The sequence below is a fragment of the Lissotriton helveticus genome, chromosome 4_1, assembly GCF_964261635.1.
Source record: "Lissotriton helveticus chromosome 4_1, aLisHel1.1, whole genome shotgun sequence".
NCBI lineage: Eukaryota > Metazoa > Chordata > Amphibia > Caudata > Salamandridae > Lissotriton > Lissotriton helveticus.
The window spans coordinates 1,630,623,307-1,630,646,117 of NC_136063.1; the positions used below are offsets into that span (position 1 = coordinate 1,630,623,307).

General features: G+C 45.0%; 1 protein-coding gene across 1 annotated transcript in view; it reads right to left on the reverse strand.

Annotated features, from left to right (window-relative positions):
• ITGA9 (integrin subunit alpha 9) overlaps positions 1-22,811 on the reverse strand; it is a 913,294-nt gene that overhangs the window by 698,859 nt on the left and 191,624 nt on the right. The window contains exons 12-14 of the mRNA XM_078688268.1: positions 14,760-14,850; positions 8,356-8,401; positions 7,255-7,409 (exon numbers count right to left, since the gene is read on the reverse strand). Of these exons, the coding sequence (XP_078544394.1) occupies positions 7,255-7,409; positions 8,356-8,401; positions 14,760-14,850 (292 nt within the window). The remainder of the gene's footprint in view (positions 1-7,254; positions 7,410-8,355; positions 8,402-14,759; positions 14,851-22,811) is intronic.

Below are 22,811 nucleotides of genomic sequence, written 5' to 3' on the forward strand. Positions count from 1 at the left end.
CCCATTAGATATACCCATCCCCGTGGAGACGTGCTGAGACGGTTTATCACTAGTACGGCAGACCCGCAAAAAGTGTCAGCACTCTCCCACTGAAAGTGCAGCACCTCAACTGAGAAGTGCAAATACTGTCCTGCACTTACTTATTTATATATCAGCCATTGTGTGAAATATTGCTAATGTATACTATGCACTTGGCTTGAGATTGGCCGGAACCAATGATGGGTTCCTGAAGCCCACTGTATATTTGCTGCCAATCAGGATGACCTACTTGCCCGCCCTTGGACACGCCCCCTGCGCGTGCTCCTTAGCACTCCCTCTCAGCGCCCCAGCCTCCATGGTCAGGTTACAAAGCACATTTCTTCTTTCCAACTCCAGGAATGCAATAAAACTAAATGAGCAACATTTCTGCAGTCAGTGATTGTTCTGAAAGGCTGCCTTGGCTTCTCAGGCCTGTTACACATTAACATTGGACACCCAAACATAGAATCATAAACAGAGTACAGACTGTCTACCATGTGGATGCCACGCACCCCTAGACGCCAGACCAAAGAACCCCAAAATAACTCCACACATATTCATTCCCACATAGACATTTCTAATGGGACTGCTTGTGATGTAAGATGCACGTTCCAAGACAATACGGGTAATACGGGAGGGACTGCATGTGGGGTAAGGAATACTGCACCAGAAACGTTTCCAAGTCTGTGGGTGAGGGGACAGAACCCATTTGTCATAAATATTAGTGGCTTGAGGGTATTGTATAAGCTTCTTCCCAGCCTGATCAGGATGCATTTGCCTGCTAGCCAGTTGGGCTACAGAGCTCTTCCTTCGTCTCAGGAAATGCCAGGATAAACATCATTGACACAGAGGAAATGCATAACAGATGTAAACAGCGCTTTCAAGCCCAGAGGACTAAATACGGTGGCAATAAAAGTGCCTTGGTAAACAAACAGAGTTTAACCCAGTTAAAATGTTCCTTCAAAATGTAGACACAAATGTATGGGAAAGCCAGGAACTAGCTATATATACAATGCATCGTCAGTATTCAGACACTACAGATAATCTGAAGAGGGGATAAACCCAAAATTCATCTATAACCTTGTGTTATATGCTATTGGTAGGTCACAGTTTAGATATCCTGATTTATTTTTATAGCCACTTTAAAAGTATTTAGGAAATATACCAAGAAGAAACAGGAAGCAGAATTCAACAACGTGTATTATACGACGTAAAAACAAGAAGCATACTTCAACAAAACATGCATAATATACTTTAAAAAACAGGAAGCCGAGTTCAACAACACTTGCATGCTATAGGAAGTAAAAACAAGAAGCTCAATTCAACAACAAATGCATAACATACTAAGAAAAACAAGAAGCAGAGTTCAGCAACACATGAATAATACACTAACAAAAAGTAGAAAGCAGAATTTAACAACACATGCATACTATACGAAGTAAAAACAAGAAGCACAATTCAGCAAAACATGCATAACATACTAACAAAACACAGGAAGCATAATTCAACAACACATGCATACCATACGAAGTAAAAACAAGAAGCAGAATTCAGCAAAACCTGCATAATATACTAACAAAAAACAGGAAGCATAATTTAACAACACATGCATACTATACGAAGTAAAAATAAGAAGCAGAATTCAGCAACACATGCATAATACACTAACAACAAGCATTTACAATGCAATGGTTTCGCCTTTGGAAAAGTTAGACCTATTGGCATTGTAAATGACAAAATTTGTATTTATGTGTTGGTTTTGAAAACAGATAAATAAATGGCATTGTCATTTACATTGCCATTAGCTTAATCTCTGCAGTCACTCTGCTGTCCCTAGCCCTCCCTAGTCACTCTGCACTCCCTAGCACTCTGCACTCCCTAGCACTCTGCACTCCCTAGCACTCCCTAGTCACTCTGCACTCCCTAGCACTCCCCAGTCACTCTGCATTCCCTAGCCCTCCCTAGTCACTCTGCACTCCCTAGCACTCTGCACTCCCTAGCACTCTGCACTCCCTAGCACTCCCTAGTCACTCTGCACTCCCTAGCACTCTGCAGTCACTCTGCACTCCCTAGCACTCTGCAGTCACTCTGCAGTCACTCTGCACTCCCTAGCCCTCCCTAGTCACTCTGCACTCCCTAGCACTCTGCACTCCCTAGCACTCCCTAGTCACTATGCACTCCCTAGCACTCTGCAGTCACTCTGCACTCCCTAGCACTCTGCAGTCACTCTGCACTCCCTAGGACCGAATAACCGCGGCCGAGGGGATTCGAGGAAGAGAAGCTTTCCCGCCAACCGCTCGTGTGCTGTACATGTGCCTGGGTCTCCTGGTCACTGGGGGTCAGAAACTGTCAGCACAGAGCTCATGCTGGCATGCCGGAGCAGACTGTATGTGTCAAAAGAGTGTAAGCCTGCTGCTGTCCTGTGCACTGCGGTGTATTCGTCCACTACCCTATGTGTGCAGCGACTGCCCGAGTACAGGGCCAGTCACTCTCAGGTGTATTTGCATGTACACCCGAGCCCTACAGGTCAAGCGCCATCCAGTGGTGCATGTGGAGCGTCACCACACACATACATGCGTGGAGCCACCGCAAGGGTGCACTGCCAACTTCTAGGCCATAGGTAGATTACAGAGTCCAGCGCTCCCGCCCCAGACATACTCATCAAAAACCCTCCAGTGTGCAGCCACCTTCGGGTCGTGGCGTCAGTCCCAGGTGTATGTGTGCACACTCCTTGCCTCCCACTGTCCCACCCTACAATCACACACAGATCCGACTAGCGTCGTGCTCTAGTGCTTATGTGTGAAGAGTACCCCCCCCCACACACACACACACTCATGGCCCTGTGTGCAGCCCCCTTCATTACGCTCTGTCACAAACTGGTGCCTGTGAGGTAAGAGGCCTTGCTTTGACGCCCCGACACGCAACCCCGTGTGTGTAACCGCCTCCGAAATGCAGGGTCAAGCTTTGCTGCTCCACACCCAGCCCCCGCAGCCCCACCCACCAAAAGCGTCTGTGTGCACCTATGTCGTTGGAGGCGCAGCGCGGAGTTCACGTGTGACCTTGGTGTGTCACACCTGTTTGCCATGCTAGTTATCCATGTGTTTCAATCATGTGGCGCCTCGGGTAAAGTGAACGCGTCTGAAAGACGTGGGATTCCAGCAGGTAAAAACTCATTGGTGAGTAAAAGTGTCCCCTGCGTGGAGTGTGCAGATGAGTCCATGGCGCACATCCGTGGGGCCTCAGCACTGCACGGCCTCGGACTATCACTGAACACAAACTGGCATCTCCTACCCTGTTTAAAGGTATCTGCGCGTGACCTACATCCAATCCCCCGCAGAGCCGCGCTCAATTAGCCGCACGCTCACACACCCCGCATTTTCGGTGGTATTTCGGAGAGTGTTTGTACTGACAGCCAATTAATCCTGCTCCCCCCGGCAACAAGTTGTGTTCTGCGGTGTGTGGGACATGAAACGGCCCAGCCTGCGGCGCCCGCCATCAATATTTCACGCTGTGGGCAGCGCACCTCGTCCCACAGAGGAGGAGTGCCTGGGGCCCTTTATGTCGACTTCTCGCAGCCTCTGCAGGCGCCATCCACCCGGAGCCGGCCTCTCCCGAAGCCTGTCTGCAGGGGGCAGTAGTAGGGTTCGGGTGGCGCGGTCCATATCCGGTAAGTGGCCATACTGATCGCTGCGTGCCAAGGAGCACACCTCCACGCGACTGGCAGCGCCTTGGCAATCGGATTAACAGCTCTCAGAAATACAGTCAGAGAGAGCTGTATCTGCCACCTGCTGGGCTCCTCGCCGCTCATTGCATCTTTACACTACAACCACAGGCTGCGCTGCTCGCACTGCAGCCCACAGACATACTACTAGCCCAAAGGAAGTTGTTTTGATGCCACAACACACGTGCTGTGTGTTCTCACTTGCATTATAGCTCGCAGATGTGCTACTGCAGCTCTATCCACGCGCCTCTGTTTACACTACAGCTCACCGGCCTCTTACCTTAAGCTGCAGCCGGATTGTTGCACTACTTACTCAGCCCACATGTTGCAGTACTTGCACTACAACCCCCACGTTGCACTATTCACGTTATTGCACACATGTTAGGCTGGTCTTTTATCAATGCAATCTGCGAAGTCGCCGTTCTACATTGGCTGTCCAAAGGGTCTGCCTACACCAGACCCCATCCATTGCACGACTTGCCCTTCAGGCCACACGCTTCCCTACTTCCAGTACAACGTGTGGCACTGCTGACCCCGTAATGGAAGGTCGGTGCGTCTCATGTGTGGGCTGGACTGTGGCGTGGAAAGAGGAACCCGACGCAGTCACGAGAAACGCGTGCGTACTTCTGTCTGTACGTCTGTCACAGCGGCGGAACGGATTTTGCGGTGCCCCCTCTCATCCCCCCCCCCTCTTGCACAGTGTCGATGGGGACTCCTTAGAGCTCGCCCTTAACACCCCCCCCTCCACACACACACATACCCGGGCCGCGGGGGTTATTGTTACGCCACTGATCTGGTCCGACAGTCTTTCTATATTCTATCCGTCGGTCTAGCCATCCCACTCTCACCACTCCCTCCCTCCCATCTGCCTCTGACTGCTCTTTCTGCCTCATCCCTGGTTTCAATATGAACTTATAGTGTACACGCGTCATACTTCTAATATTCCTCAGAGGTTTTCAGTAATCAGTGTACCCCTCCAAGGAGTACTGCCGTCACGTGACTGGCGGGCCATAAACCGTAAGTCAGCCCTGTAGAGTGTACCATGACCAGTCACGTGCGGTGTAGAGAGCCCGGCATACTCTCACAAAGTTTCTCCTGTTTAAAACCCACAAAACACTTGTCGCGCAGGTGCCCGGACAGTTGACACAACAGCACACCCTGGAATGGAAACACGACTGCTATCATATTCAAGTGGATGTCTAGTGTGTGCTTGTAAGAAAATGTAGCGACTCGACAGTGCGACAAGCCAAGGTCTTTCTGGACTGTCAAGGAAAGAACACCCCCGAGGCCCCGCCAGCCCCACCTCCAAGAAGGCGCTTCTCCGAGGGATGCACGTACAGACAGACCTCTCTCTAAATACAAGACTGCTCTTTTCAGTGCGCATAACGCGTTTCCGTGCTCCCCGGTGGGGTACGGTGTCAGATGGTGAACTTAGAACTTGACGCTCAGATTTACACACCTGAAACGATTCTATTGCTGTTCGTGCAATGCTATGAATTTGGCAGCATTTGAATACAGTGCAGTATACTCATGCTTATGCTAGAGGAAAAATAAAATAATTTGCAAGCAAGATGCGCGGTCTAGAGACGTCATTGCAACGATCAGGTCAATGAGACCCGGATGTCAGCCCCGACCACCCATTTGACCGAAGTGCGTAATCGGTTGAACACGAATACATCTCCGTGTACTTCACTTTCTATACCCCCAGAATAAAGTGTAGTGCCCAGAAGCGATGTACTTCTCAATGTGCGCCATTCACAACCCCCATTAGTTCACTCAGTGGAATAAAGTGATTAGCATTACAGGAGACAACGCACCTCGCTTGAGAAAAAAACAAGGACGCACTCACTCCGGCGACAAATGATAAAAAAAACATGGCGTCCCAAAAATAAATAGGAACCGCCCACCACCGCAATGACGTTGTCAAAGGGGCAGGATGAGAAAAAATCGCCGGGAACGCCCACCAATCGCCTCGCTGAAAGACGGACGCCTCGCTCTTCCAATGGCTAGCCTCCATTTATGGAGCTAGCCAATGGAACAGAGAGGTGGGACTTTTGTCCATACTGGTAAACAAAAGTTTTCGTCTTGCGCAAAAGTCTGCTGCGCAGCTTTCGGCGAGGCGAAACCTAAAAATAGAAAGCAGAATTTAACAACACAGGCATACTATACGAAGTAAAAACAAGAAGCAGAATCCAACAACACATGCATAATATACTAACAAAAAGTAGAAAGCAGAATTTAACAACACATGCATACTATACGAAGTAAAAACAAGAAGCAGAATTCTACAACACATGCATAATATACTAACAAAAAGTAGAACGCAGAATTTAACAACACATGCATACTATACGAAGTAAAAACAAGAAGCAGAATTCTACAACACATGCATAATATACTAACAAAAAGTAGAAAGTAGAATTTAACAACACATGCATACTATATGAAGTAAAAACAAGAAGCAGAATTCTACAACACATGCATAATATAATAACAAAAAACAGGAAGCAGAATTCAACAACAAATGCATACAATACGAAGTAAAAACAAGAAGCAGAATTCAGCAACACATGCATAATATACTAACCAAAAACAGGAAGCAGAGTTCAACAACACATGCATATTTTTCAGATTTGTATTAGATATGGCGCCTAATTGATGAGGCCTAAACTGAGCTCCTAAGGGAAGTGCATCACTTGACGGAGAACATTTTTATTGTGGCAAGACCAGCTCGACAAAGCGGATTCAGCTGAGCAGTGCTTAATTTAAGCCAGTGGTTACCAGTGGGGCCCAGCAACACTCATTTTCAGTTAAAGCCTAACAGATAGTACAATCAAACTCAACGCTACTCACTACAAAGCTAAACTGGCAAATACATTTGCAACAGTCAGCTATTTTGCCACTTTCACCGCACGACCCCTCAGAAGCAGCAGAGAAGGGGAAATACAATAATATCAAAACGTGTCCAGGTGCAATTGCTAGGACTGTGAGCAGGGAAGAAGTCACAGTAAATGCACTAAACAGATGAAAAGAATGGGAAGAAAATGTTGTCTTATGAGGACTCAAAGTGGATGAAGGAAACATTACCAGATGCCTGTGCCATCAACACAAGAATTACTAGAATTGTCCTCCAAACAGCACCACAAAAAAGGGGAGGGTTGATGTGGCAGTGACAATGCCATTATACCACTTGTAGTAAAAGAGAGTTTAAAGGCAAATACATTGTATAACACTTACTTAATATTCCTCTTTACCATGATGGCCACCGGTATAACTTTAAAAAGCATGTCTGCCACCATTTCAGTCGTTAATAAGGAGATGTTTTAGTTGGCCCATGGCACATATACATTAATATCTGCAAAGGGCATCTGTTTTTGGCTGTACTGAATGACCATTTTAAACACACAGGCCTACGTTAAATGGTGGATGGAAGAATACCCGCTTTCAAAGATGTTCATCATATTAAAAGATGAGACGGAAACTCGAGAGCTTTTCACCAGAACTCTGTACATTACCTATTTCCCCTGGTACATGCTTTCCTTTGAACTGAAAGCAGACGGTGACGTTGAGGCAGTTGTACTTCTGTACGTCGTCCTGGCACTGCAGGGCTGTGATATCAATGGAAGCGGGAAGGAAGATGGAGACGTCCACAGTAATGACCGGTCTGGCCCTGAAGCAGACAAACACAACAGTAGTACTTTAGCCACAGCACATCAATTACGGTGAAACAGGACATGGTCTAAACTTCTGAAGCAGTCAATGATAGGACTCTAAACCCCACCAACAATGAAACCAAGATGGATATTAGCTTGGGCGCGTCTTCATTTAATGAAAAGGTAGCTGGATAAATATACTCAAGTGAATGAGTTGTGCATCCCACAGACACAAACTCCAGAAACAGTTGTGTGCAGTGGAAGGCCCTTCACAAAGGTTGCTTGCTCATTGCAGTTCTTGGATATTACACTGCTACTAATTAGGTGAGATATTTTCCCATACAGTGTTACCATGTCAAAAAAGACAAAATAATTAAGTAATGCTATCAAAAAATGTACCGCATCAGGCCGTATAATTTGTCTTTTGTTGCCGCTTAACCCTGCCACATAATTTGGTCCTCCCCTTCTGCATATTTCCAGTGGCCTTGATTATAAATGATGAGTTACAGATACAAAGCTCTCTAGGTTTGTGAAACACAGCCCACGCATACACCACTCTCACTCTGTACTACACTATGTGTTGAAAGATAGAGTGGGCAATGTGCTGACTGCAATGAAGATGTCATACTCCACTGCCGATGGCATAATATGCAATCACAAGGAGCTGACACTACCTTGTCTTAGAGGTGCAGCACGCAGCCCTATTTAATCACTTCATGACCATGCATAATGAGAAGGCAGGCTTTCATATTCATTGTTATGGTACTGTGCTTAGTTTATTTTCTTAAAGACACTTGATGCACTTTTTGAAGTTATCAAGTTGGAAGTAATGACCCTTCTCCGTTTAAATATTTCACTTAGCCCAGGTGAAAACCTAAGGCAAAGCAATCACTGAAACTGAACAAAAGAATTAGTAGAAAAAGGGGCAGGAACATAAGATAAAGAGTGCAGGCCCCATCTCACCTCAATAAAACTGCACGGTTTGACATGAATGCACCAATGGTAACATCTGAAAAAAAGACAATTATGTAAGAGTTGTGCAACAACAGCAGGAGAGCATACAGTCCACACATCTTTCAATGATGCACTGACAAGGGATGGTCAAACTCAAATCCAATACAACCAAGCCACGCTTGCAAAGTTTTGGTGCTTTCCGACTTCTTGAACTTATGGCCAATTCAGTTTGGGGAAGGCTTGTATCTCAGCCAGTCCCTCCTCGGCGGTGACACGTATGTGCCTCTTCAATAGTTCACAATAGGGAGCAGGGTCACTTGATGAACAGTGATTTGGTTTCATGCCTTGCTGGGTGCCTTGCTATTATGTACCCCAATACAGGCCTAAATAGCTAGATGACATTTCACCTACATTTGTCCTACCTTGCTCTGCATAAGGGTCCTAGCACTGACCTTTTACCCAGTTATGTGCTGAATAAATGTCGATCGATTTCATAGAAACTAGCCTCATTTAATAGGCATGAGGATTCTTAGAATAGTCCCCTACACATGATGTACATAACAGGATTAACATACTCTGAATAAAAGTCATGGTCATCATTATCCTAGGGTGGAAGAACTACTTTGCATGATTACAGGTATTGATTTAGGCACATTTACATAATCATACTCACAACACATCGATTGTGTCAGGTACTCGAGGCCAGCTTTACGGTATAAAAGAACCATACCTACACTAGATAGACAGAGGAGAGGCTTCCACGCTGACACAAGACACTGGGTTCCTGGCCTGCAGAAGCTACAACAAGCAGCGTTCTGACATCCCTTGCGGGGTGTCCAACTCGAGACCAAGACGGGGTCTTTCGTTCTCTCCCAACAGGTAATGGGGTTGGCTCTTTCCTAGGGGATTCTTGTCTTTACACCCACATACATGCTAGGTACACTTAGGTAGGATCAGCATCATAGGAGTATGCTTGATTATTGTCATGTATATATGCCTGCATATATTCACTGTTTTAGCACCATGGTAGAATTCTACCTTCTATATACTCTGTTGGTGCTTGTAATCTCATACATTTGCTTCTGCCTAATGATTGTCGCAGCACACATGTTTTATACTAGAATGACGCTGGTTCAATAAATGCTTATTGAAAATGTCCCCACCGTTTATTCTGTGTTTCTCTCTGAGACTAGGTGAGTACGATTGACTGAGCAAAAGGTACTGCACTGTTTCCACGATCCCTGAATGATCAAGGGTTGTCATGTTCGATGGTTGCCAGAAACTATCACTCCTTGGTAAGGTTAGGGGGCCTATAGTGGCACTGTGAGCTAGCTGGTCGAAAGGCTAACATACCCTTTGGGGATGTCCAGAATCAGTCCTAGACACCAATCCCTTAGTTTATGTTGTCTAAACTTGCAGATCCTATGTATTTTTAGGAAATGCACAACATGCGCCCAACGTCGGACCTTGTCATGTAGTTCCTAAAAATACATCGAAGCTGGTCTAAAGGACAACATATACTTTGGGGGAGTCCGGAATCAGTCTAGACACCAATCCCTTAGTTTATGTTGTCTAAACTTGCAGATCCTATGTATTTTTAGGAACTACATGACACTCCCGGGTCATACAGACAAAATATATGGTGCCAAAGGATCTAGTATCAGGGGCGTCTCTAGGCTCATGGCGGCCCTGGGCAGGGAGCGTAGGTAGGGGGCCCCGGAAGAGGGGGTCCGGGCGGGGTGAAGCGAGGAGGCCAGTGAAGGGGGGGGGGGGGTCAGGGTGTTTGGAAGTGGAACAGAGCCGGAGGCCGCCAAATCCCTGCCAGGGGCCGCCACGCAAATATGTATCCATCCTCAGAGGATTATTATATTAAGGATAATATACATTGGCGTGGTGGCCCCTGGGGTTTGGTGGCCCTGTGCAGGTGCACAGCTTGCACATGCCTAAGGCCGCCCCTGCTAATATTATTGTGAGCTCATCTCGAATTGCTCAGCATGAAATCATCAAGGGTAATACTGTTCCCAGCAACTAGAAGTGGCCACTACAAGCGACAACTACAAGTGACATTTTTTATTGTGCAAATTTGCATTCAGTCCAACAGCAGATGACTTAGGCAAGTGCTGCATGGATAGGTGTAGTCCACCAGTGAAGCATCATGGGAGAGGAAGATAAAACTTCCCCCAGCATTGCCCTGTTCTGCTGATCCCTCTCGCTATCTCCCCACCCTTGTCCCCAGCCCCGACAAAGAGCACTCAATGCTTGGCCATTTACCACCTACTCAGAGCAAGTGGTAATTGGCACCAGTAAAGGGTTGCTATTTGCCCCAGAATTAGGAGTGACATGATCAAAAGGGTCTTGTATTCCCAGGTCAGCATGTTATTCCCCATTCTGGGGTCAGTAACATCTAAGGGCCATTATTTGGTGTAGGGATTCTTTCCATGTGTGTTTTAGAATCAGAGGCATAGTTTTGACATGTGCTGAAGAGCGTAAAACACCAATTTAAATATAATCTAGAGGGTGGTAGGGCACCACAAAAAAATAAAAATAAATTGATTTACCTTTTTATGTTGCTGCACGATGTCGCCCTACCTCGGGTGTTTTCTCTCCTCCTGGAAGCTCCGGACCAGTAAACTGCAGTTCTGGTGCTGCTCTCACAGCATGAGAACAGCACCAGGATCGGATAGAGCAGACTCTCTCAGCACTCCTAAGAGCACTGGAGGCATGTGCATGCTCTAACCCAGCTTTTGGACAGCTGGGTTAGAGAAATTTAAAATGTGCATGCCTGGCTGGCCATCCCAAGACGGCCGGCCTAAGAGACATGCGCATTTTAAAGCTCACAGCGCCTTGCTGCTGCCACTCTGTAGTGCTGGCTCCACCCCGTCTTGACACTTAGTTCAGGATGGGTTGCTGAAAAATAAAATGATAATAAATAAACTTTATTACCATTTTATTTTTCCGCTCTGGGGCTTGTTGGCCGACGCTCTCCCGCTCAAATGGATAAGCCACACATGTGACAACAGCAGCCAGAAATGAGGTTCTGGCCATTTTTGCATACAGCCTCCTCTTCCTGCAAATGTGGCCCCATCTCCTTCTAACCCAGAGTGAGGTAATTACCACATGTGGTAAATACCTCTTATTCCGACTTTTTAATTTGCCAACGAGGCATAACATGCCAAATGATATTTACCACACCGAATTCTGTATGTTGTGCCTTTTTTATGGGCCTTTTTCTACTATAAATTTCGGCACGTTTGACCAGTAGGAATTGAGCAGGGAAAAACTGAGAGGGCGTGATAATTATCACAAAATTCATAATTCCGACCGATCTCTTTGCAAAGGTGTTTGCGAAGGGATCTGAATTTAGCCCTGCACTTGTAATCAGGAACGTTGAATATGCATGGTCAGACTGAACACATGATACAAATAGTGCAACATTTGTGTAGGTAAAAGTGTAATTTCCCCACCAACACTAAGCACACTCTACATAGCTGGAGGGATCAAAGAACAAGAGCTCTCTTACATAATAACATCACGTAACTTAAGCTTACTTAAAAAATATCATTTAATGACTAATGAAGGAAGCTGTGAGACGCACTACAGATCCATTGAGCTACATACAGTAATCCCATCAACCCAAAGAAGAAGCACGCGCCTGTTCCGTGGGTTATGAATTAATTATCAAATGTCCACTTCACTTTCAAGCGAATGATGCATGTTGGCAAGTCGAGACCTTTTAATCAAGCACAAATGGAAGAGGAATCTGCCACACAGTATTTTTAATTTATGAAAACAATCATATCAGGAGTTATGATACCACCTTGTTTATACAAAGCACAGCCCAATGCAATAAATCCTGCATTGCCTTTGACCTGGGTATGTTAAGTAGCAGGTACTGCAGAGGCTTTGGGACATTGTCAAAATATTGAATTTCCAACCCTCATATCGGGCCTCGCCGGTCGCCAGCTTCATTACTTCTACTCACCACTACACATAAAGACCAAAGTCAGCCAATCCCTCCAGAAGAATAAAAGAGCTCTTATAGTGAATGTTTTCAGTGTTGCCTTATTACAATTTGTACTTTTTTTAAATGAATAATTATGGTCTAAAGTGTAAAGACCCGTTGTAGAGTGGGTACGAGGTGACTTTAGGCACATGGTTGCAACAATCAAGTACTTGGTCAGTCAGAAAGGTAGTAGAGATGATCAAATCAAGTCATCTTACTGTGTGTGGCATTTGCATCGCCAGTTGAAAATGCAGAAGGTTGCACTATTCAAACACAGTAAAACGTTCTACCCAGAAATGTAAAATAATATAGATTCACCATAAGGGAACCTTATTTGTGTTCCTTGATTGAAATAATTAAACGTCAAATAAAACAGCTCCTGACCCGTGACTAAAACGTATATACATATATAATTAAAATATAGACATTAAAGTAGCATTTTAAAGAAACATGATGGTCCAAGCAAGATTTTATTGTTTTGTTTTAGTAACGCATCTATTTTTAGAATGGGCGACTGACTAGCAATGGATTTTCTTGGTCGATCTGCAACCCTGCGAGACTGGAGATTTTGTAGCGTGCCACAACATAATGCACATTAGACCCATCACAAAATCAGAAATAGTCGCAAATAGTCGGCGTGCAATTTGCGACTATTATGTGGGTGCTGTCTCTTTGTACCACTGGCACACCGAGGGCATGCCCTGGACTTACTAAACTGCTCCTTGCTCCACAAAATCATACCTCTTTGTGGGCAATGAACTCCTCCCTGGTGTGTGCGATCAAACGTTTCTTCATTCACATCACGCAAAAAGCAATATATGTGCTGAAGACCAAATTGAATAGAGAACATTTTTGTAACACAAACAAATCTCACAACAAAACTTGTAAAATCGAATTGTGAAAAACATTTTCTGCAAACATACGAAAACACCATTTTCACCCCAATTAGAGTCAGTATTGGACCATTTGATAAATACCAACAATATTACACAACAGATCACAGGCTAGATTAAAAACTTGCGAGAAAACCGTGAACTGTGTTTTAGCTCTCTCTTATAGGTAGATATCACAAGTTTTGAAGACAAATTGAATGACTGAATACAATATTGTATAGAGAGAAATTGCTATCTAGGATAATCGATGGAAAGGGAGCTTATGCTGAGAAGTCTAGGCCCCTCATAGTAGAAGTGCAAATACTTAAGGACATCATGTGGACTTGTGAGAGCTGCCTTTCGCCTAAAGGAGGCACCATGAACATCCTTGAGCACTCCAGCTCATATATCGACCAATCTGTCATTTTAACCTCTTCTCATCAGAAATACATCACAATAAATTCACCCTTCCACTCTTTGTCGTATGTCACATTGCCCCGTCATAATGCGCACAAGTAATCACTGAATGATTGTTTGTGTTCCTATATTACTATGTGCAAAAACATTCTGATGTGTCTGTGTAAGGTCACACTCTGACACTAACGCATGTGCCAAAATAAATAATTAGACATTCTCCAAAGGGAGCCCTAATCTACCTTCTTCTTCTTAGGAACAGAGGGCCTTATGCAGAGTTTGGCAGACGGGCCGCCACATCAGACCGTGAAAGATTGCCTGCCAGCCGTACTGCAGGCGCCGTAGGCTTTAATGCTCTTGTCATACAGGGGAACGGATATCCTGCATGTTTTTGACAGAGTATCCCATCCGCCAAACTCCAGATAGAGCCTGAAGTGTCCTACTGGTGTGACTACGAGTCCGGCGGAGCTGTGTTCCTTGGTGGGACACCGCTCCATGATCACTACTGGTCCGTTGTTCCCAATCCCAATTTTCCTGGGTGCAAGAAACATACTAATTTAACTGCCTACAACTCCAGCCAGTAAATCAGGATTTAGCTGCAACAGAAGCCAAGCCACGTCCCCTGCGCTACACTTTCTCCTCTGGCAAAGGGAGAGCACTCAGTGCTGCCCACCCCCATAGAACTAAAGATGCCCTTCACCACCCACCATATCCATACCCCTCCTCCTCCCCATCCCACACAGAAACCCCTGTGCATGTTCACCACTTGCTCAGAGCAGGTGGCAAATGTGTGCATTAAACCCCTCGGAAAATTAAATACCATGCACAAAACAGCATTATAATTCCGTGTCCACCCAGTTATTCCCCATTCCGAGGGGCTTAACCTGCAGTTGCATGATACTGGCAGGATGAAACCAAGAGGTAAAGACCACCTGTTGTGAATGTAACCTTTTGTCTCACTTGATGGTCTGAGGAAACTCACAACAGGCCCTCCCTGACAACCTTGCTGAAGCAACCATCACACACCAAATGTTCAACAACGGAAAGCAGGGAGTGACCCGTCCTGATTTCGTTGAAGCTGCTCCGAGCAGCGCCATGATTCACAGTGACCTCTCTGTACGTACCGGGGTACCCGTTTCCGTCCATGTCCACCCCTCCTGATATGGACTGGCCGAACATCCGCAAGACAGGGTCGATGCTGTGTCCGGACAGCCGCTGAAACAGATAATGCAGAGCACGAATCACGGGAGGAAGCAAAGCTTTGGGAACACTTCAAAGCGCCTCACATCTCACTTATCAGCACAGCCATTTCCCAGCTCAGGCGCGCGGGGTTAATGAAGCAACAGCTGAGGAAAAGCAATCACGACAGGAGGACCACAGGGCTCATCCTGCAGTTTTAGGAATACTTTATCTTCCCAACTCACTTCTGCTCGTATTACACAAGTAATGCCACCTTGAACAGGAAAATAAAGTTTGTTTACAGAGACTGCACGGAGCTAAGGTTACTTTGGATATATCAGCTATAGACCACATGCCTGTGTGTTTAACTGACATGAATTCAAGCCTCTGTAATGCAGCCCGCCTTTCCCCTTAGAACATTAATGTATACATTATTATATTTTTAATTTCGACACAGCAGTGAACTGAAACCGTTAAAAATGTGTATGTGCCACTACCCACTCTTACTGCTTCAAAAAAATTTGCCCACCCGCTTCTTTTCTTTCCTTTTACATTTAGGAAGCGCATTGATGTCTGATTTGAAATGGTCGTGCCATATAAATACATAATAAATACAACTTCAATTCTCAGTCTGGATGACTAAAGGTGCACAAGAAGTATAAGTCCATTCGTTTACAAATCAAAGTTTGGAGTAGGAAGTATTTAAAAAAAAAAAGTTTAAGGTGTGTTCGGTAACCTTTATCTGCTTTATATAAGTGCATACATTTATACTTGTGTTATATGGTTTTATATACATCTAGCTCTTTCTATACTACCAGACGAAACTCAATGAGCAGTTACTATTGGGCATCAAGCACATTACAGCGATAATAAGAGATGGTTATTATGGCTGCCGTACAGTGCCTCAAAAAACCCGTCAGGGTTCAGGCAAAAGATATAGGATAGCAGGTATTAACTATCCTACCATATAACGTGTTCACACCCCTGCCTGACGAGAAGTAGAAAGTGCACTTGTATGTTCGAATTCCAATGATGTTTGCAAAATATTTCAATTTTTCTGTAACTATGAGCACAATCTAAGGAGCAATGGCACTCATCTCATTTTTTACTCTATCTAATTGTATGTGAATCTATTTTATGGTCTTGGGACAAACTTAGTATAGAAATTTAAAGGCAGATTTTACTGGAGCTGTTTTAATCAGTAGCAGCTGGTAACCTGAAGAAGTAGTGGGGTGGGACACGTGTGCACACTCGCTTCAACCCATACACAAGCACACATGCTCACATATCTCACTTTTACAGGTTCTATTTCACCCCCTGCTTTCTACCTTTTATCAATGTTTTTCTTTCTTTCTCTTCTGATAGCTTTCATCCTTTTCTGCCTCTCCCCTTTTCTTTTCTACCTTCCTCTCTCTTGTTCTGGGTTAAAAGTTGATGATAAAATGTAAGTCTTGAAACTCAAAAATAAGTGCTGGTGCCCACCGCCTGCAAACATGGGTACAAACTAAGAGCGCAAAAACTTCACACTACGTACAATGTTAATCCTCGCAGAGTTTTATATATAGACTATGTTCCTCGTGTGTCTGGAGTTCAGTATCCAGGCGTACCCCTAGCTGGTAGCAATCTAATCTGAATCTTTCTCTGGGTTTGGAAAAGTAGCCATACCCTTCGAGGGAAGAGAGGGGCAGAAGTCTTTTGTACAAGCATCCTTGTGGTAGCCTTGGGCTCCGCATACATTTCTGTGGGTCAGTACCTTTTAATTATGCATCAGGTATGAGCTGCCATGATTGCACTGGTGCCCCTCCAGTTCTAAAATGGTACGCCCCAGTTAGAGGAGGGCAACCAGCAAATTCAAAGTGAGAGCCAATCCAGAGCCGGGCCAGGGGGCTGGCTTGACTTTAAGAGCCGAAGACTATCCGACCCATCAAAAGATTCTGCATTTAAATTAGGCAACAAATGTCATGAAAAAATATGATGAAGACTTAAAAATAAAAAGGCAACATTTCTGAATTTCTCATGTATATACAATATGATTGCATTTTGGGGGGGGGGGGCTTCTATAGCGTGAACTCGACCTGAAGGTATCAGATACATGAGCGCCAGTTGCATTACAGACCAATTAATTTTTGTTAGGCACGGAGAGATTAAGTGATTCGTTCACAATCACAGAATGTTGAGCGCCCCTGCCGAGACTCGAACGCAGTTCCCCAGCTTCAAGGTCGACCACTCTGATAGGCTATATCCTCGCTGCATTGAGTAGCATTTATTAAAAGTATTAATTATTTACACACAAAACATTCAACACTATCCCCAAGCCTTAACAACGTTGCCACAAGTTACCCAAGATGTGTTTCAGTGTGTCATGTTCTCTGTATATATGACTTATAATGTTATTAAATATAAATCAATATTATTTTAAATTAACCATATACAAGTGAGTTTTTCTGTAGTGACGATCCTGAACTGAATTGATTCAATGTGCTTGCTAAGGGGTTGGTTAAGGAAATTAAACATAATGAAGTAAAACAATTTGCCTTTGATCACACAATTTGGTGAAGAAGGAAGTGAAGATTTGAGCTTAGGTTTCCTGGTTCCATATTCTGCAGCTTAGTCACTGTAGGGTTACATCCTTCTCTATTCCATTTAACAGTAAAGGTTAATGCTTTGTGTCAATTATTTTATGAATTGGTATTAGTACAGGGAGTTCCATAAAGACGCTTATCACAGCTTAAGTCAAACTGACACCATAGACACACATGTATTTATCTATATGGGTAGTAATAAGATTTAAAGGCGTCGATTCTCTTTTTTTGGTACGATTCTGCAGAACATGTCTGTCTGAAGCCTACTGCACATCTCATACTACTCCTTGAAGAGATAGCTGCAACCCAAGAAGAAAACTCTCTGGCGACTCTAAGACCTCTGTAGTCTGGTCATTGTTTTATTGCAGTCACAGGGTTGTTGAGCAGCTCCCAAAATAGTTTTGTTTGTCAAGTCAGGCGAGCAAGCAGGATCATTAACATAAAAACACAATCGCCTGCTTTCCCTTACACTTAACTTTATATGAAAAGGACCATTCACAAGGAGGGTGTCCCACTTCAAAGGAAGTTGGACCCTGGACATACTGAATAAAGTTACTTTGGATTTAATTATGACTGTATACATATAATAAAGTAAGTGTATGGGAAGGCTGGCGTGCCTGAGTTCAATTTCACAAACAGACTGATTCTAGGGGATGATCAACACCTAAATAACCGTAGTTAAATAAATAAGAAAACACAGAGGTCTTGGTGCCCCAGAGTTTGTTCCTTTGGTTACAGCGTGTTAGTGTAAAAGCGCGGAGATACCTCTTGGGGTCGATTCCGGCGCTATATAAGAAACAAAAAAAAATAAGAAACAAAAAAAGTGAGACGCAGACAATGTACAGCAAGGTTTCAGACTTACATGTTCTGTCACTGTGTTTTATCTCCAGTTTCTGCAGAATCAGTCACAACACAAAACACACTTTTATCTTTCAAATATTCTCAGATCTTCTATGCTTTAGCAGTTTTTGTCTTACGAAAACTGCAGTAAGGAGCGAAGGTGGCAGGACCTGGGATGATTGGCTTGGCTCTATTTGGGCTCGCCAGTCCCCACTGGACAATGACAGAGCCGGGCCAGACATTGGGCTCGAGCCAGGCTAAAGCTGTGGTTGGCACACCCACATACCTGTAGCCTTCGTCACCTGTTGGCAAAGGTGCCAGGAACCCGGACCCTCCTGTACATACTAGTTGGCCGTATTGGGGTAATCGAGAGCTCCTGTTGTGGTCAGTATGAATCTAGGGGCCCTCATTCGCAGCTTCCAGAGGCCCACATAAGCGAGCGCTCATTGCAGACCAGCCACACGTGATGGGCGTTTCACATCCCTCATAGAACGTCCTAGCACTTCGTTGCATGATCCTCAATTGCAGTGGCGGCTCACACAGGTGCAGTAGTATATATGCTTTCTTGATGGCCTCGATACTAAATGCAATTACCCCACAGCACAGAAAGACCTGCATTGTTTGTCAGGCTCTGTTGTTCCTTCGGCAATACAAAAAGAGAAGCAGATGTCTACAATTTGGTTTAGTCGGAGCAAGCAACGATGCAATAGATTGTATCAGATTATCCAGAAAGTTTAAATTTCTATGCCTATGTGAAATGTTTTTATACGGCACATAACAGTAGATGTTTATTTTTAGAATTAATTTTATTAACTATATTAGCGACAATGTTTGAATTATACCATTAAGTAACATCTTTATGAATGGAGCAGTATGGAAGTTTTGGACCAGCAATAAAACGTTTGTTTTAGCTGGCACAAGACATACAGGGTTGATTCACAAAGATGTAATTATGAGTAGGTTTGACTTACTCTTTTAGTACTCCTGGCGTAATCATCAAACTCAGGAGTAAGCTAGAAGTGCTCCATCAGTATGTCCCAGGAAAAGCTTTGTGAATCAGGCCTATAGGCTGAACCCACAGGAAAGGGTACAAGAAAGCACATATAGGCATTTTTTTGTCCCCCCCACACCTCCCATGACATTACAAACTTGCGCCTGGCATCCCTATTGGCTCTTCCTCTCTCTCCCAGCTCCTTTAGTGCTCACATCTTCTGACCCATGAGTCAGACTATCCACTGTTGCATCTTCAGTCCACGCACTCCTTACATGCCATCCCTTAATCCCAGTTATCCAAACGTCCCTTACCAAAATCCCCTAGTCTCTCTCCACTCCACTGTAGCCTCACTCCCCAGTGCTCTCTGAGTGCCAAGCATGCCAAGTGCTTCCCTCCCGCCGCACGAGATCACCGCTGCAGCCCGGTAAGTATTTCTTTTGTTTTTATTGTTTTGTGCATGCATGTGTGCGCGTGTGTGTATGTATGAATGTATGCGTATTACTGCGCGCGTGCTGTGAATGGGTTTGTGCGCGTGTACGTGCTTATGAATTGTGAGTGTATGTGTGCGGGCTTGTAAGTGTGTGGGTAGGAGTGGTGTGCATGTAGATAGGCGAGAATAAGTACTGAAGTTTGTGCATGTGTGGCCCACCCGACCCACATACTCACATTAATGGCTGCTACTGCTTTCAGTCTATTATCGGCCCATACTGCAGAGTTTAAGTACAAAATGCAACTATAGAGGTAGTTCTAACTATTATGATACTTTTGCACATTAGTAGTAGGTTTCACACTGCCTGTGTCCTCATTTTGAAATGTATGGCTACAGTTGCTTTTTGCTTTAAATTTATATGCTATTTCTGTGCCCCTCAGTCCTGTGAATGCTATGTTTTCTTACGTGTACTCTAGACATGTACTATGAATTATTTTCAAGCGCCTCATTAAACAATAGCCTTGTTGTTTGATGCAGCAATACCGCACGGTAGAAATACCACGATGTGCAGCATTACCACATCCTTTCGAGGTCTGCACAGAGGAATAGGGCGAATGCCACATGTTTACTCTTGTGCCAATGTTGAAACTTCAGAATGTGCAGTATTTTTCCTGCATAAACTTTGTTCATAAAAACATGCGGGGAAACATCTGAATTTGTAGTGATCGCCAGAAAACTCATATTCCCCATTCGGATCTACACTCCCATTTGTGTTTGAATCGAGATTCCCATGTGGGTCAGACCCGAGGCCCCAATTCTATAAGTGATCTGATGGTTTCGCAATAATCTCGAGAAGTAGTAATATCAGGCAGTATCCCAAAGATCTGTACCCTTATGCCTTTTATGCTCTCAACCATTCCACACTAAAGCAGCGTATATCACAGGATAGCTATTTTTATGTATGGTGGACAAATTATTTAATTCAGGGGTAAAGTTAGTGTAACCATTTCTGTAACTCCCGAAATGTAATTTCAACACTAACAGGAATGCACATACAGTACTCAAAATTGGTCATGGAAGGGTTAAAACATATCACAAATTTCATTCAAAATGTATTCCATGGAGCTTAAGAACGCATCTGCAATTATGACATAGTTCTGGCCCTCGCTCTCGGATTCTGGACCATTATCTGCGTTGGAGGTCCACAACATAAAATCAATTTTACCTCCCCCAACGCTTTCCAGCTAGGTTGATGGAACCATCATTTAATACATTCCTGCTAAGTCAGTGGTTGATATCATGTCTGAAGCCGTATTTGACGTTGAATCCTGAAATGATTAAATTGTCCTACAAAACACCATGTTCCCTTTATAATTGTTATTTTTAGTATATGATGTTCTCATAAGAATACAATTTTCTCTCTGGCCCTAGACGTGTGCTGGGAATGTGAAAGAACTCACTGTAACTAGAAGAATATTGCACTGTATGGACCTCATGTATGATTTAATGCAAATAAACTATGCTGTGCTAATTCTGCAAGGTTTTCAGTAACGTACCACTCATACCGGCTGCTGAAACTCACCTAGTAAAGCCAAATACCTTTCCATGCACATTTTGCACCTGCACAATGCAGGTGGAAAATGTATACTGAAAAGGGTCTGGATCTAGGAATCAATCAATCAATCAGGGGGTTTAAATCACGCTACTCACCCGTGATGGTCTCTAGAAGCTGGGGTGGTGGGCAGGGGGGGGGCTGAGAGTTAGCCGAAACAGGTCTTGAGGCTCCTCCGGAAGGTGCACAGAGTAGGGGGGCATCTGATGTTGACCGGGAGCTCCTTCCAGGCTTTGGCTGCAGATGCGCAGGGTTTCTGCTAGGGTGAGATCGGCAGAGCGGAGGTTTCTTTTGGGTACGTGGAAGGAGACCCTTTCGTTGAGGTATTTGGGTTCAGTGTTATGGAGGGATTTGTAGGTGTGGGTGAGTATTACCCTCTTCTCAACGGGGAGCCACTGGACGTCTCGCAGGTGTTGGGTGATGTGCTCATGTCGTGGGATGCCGAGGACGAGCCTGGCTGCAGTGTTTTGGATGGTCTGGAGTTTGTGTAGCAGGGATTTGTTGATTCCAGCATAGAGGGCGTTTCCGTAGTCCAGTCTGCTAGTTATGAGTGCGTGGGTGACGGTCTGTCTGGCTTCGGGGGATTCCACTTGAAGGTCTTGCGGAGGATGCGGAGGGTGCTGTAGTAGGTGGAGGGGGCGGCATTGATCTGTCGGGTCATGATGAGGGAGGAGTCAAGTATGATGCCAAGGTCCCAGGCGTGGTCCGTGGGGGTGGGGAGTTTGCCGAGGGCGGTGGGCCACCAAGAGTTGTCCCAAGCTGATGGGGTGGGTCCACGGACGAGTACTTCTGCCTTCTCTGAGTTGAGTTTCAGACAGCTGCTGCTCATCCACGCTTGAACATCTTTCATTCCTTCTCGGGAGCTGAGTCTGGTGGTTTCGGGGTCATTCTTGAGGGAGAGGATGAGCTGGGTGTCGGCAGCGTAGGATACTATGCTGAGTCTATGTTGTCTGACGATATCGCAGAGGGGGCCCATGTAGATGTTGAAGAGCGTGGGACAGAGCGATAATCCTTGGAGTACTCTGTAGTTGATCTCTATGGGTTCGGAGAGGAAAGGAAGGAGTCTGATCCTTTGGGTTCTGCCGGCGAGGAAGGAGTGAAGCTAGTCAGGGCAGTTCTGTGTATACCGGCGTCCTGGAGTCTGGCTGCGAGAGTACGGTGGTAGATGATGTCGAAGGCTGCGGAAAAGTCTAGAAGGATGAGGGATGCAGTGTGTCCTTGGTCAAGGAGTGTGCAGATGTTGGCTGTGGCGGCAAGGGGGGCGGGGGGGGGCGGTCTAGGTGCTGTGGTTACTGCGGAATCCGGATTGGGAGGAATCGAGGATGGGGTTCTCTTCGATTGAAGTTTGTCAGCTGTGCGTTGACAATCTTCTCTGTGACTTTGGCTGCAAAAGGAAAGAGAGAGATGGGTCGGTAATTTTTCAGGTCCGTCGGGTCTGCAGAGGGTTTCTTCGAAGGGCTTGACTTCTGCACGTTTCCAGTTGGGGAAAATGCCGGATTCGAAGGAGACATTGATGGTGCATTGTCGCTCGGGCGCTAT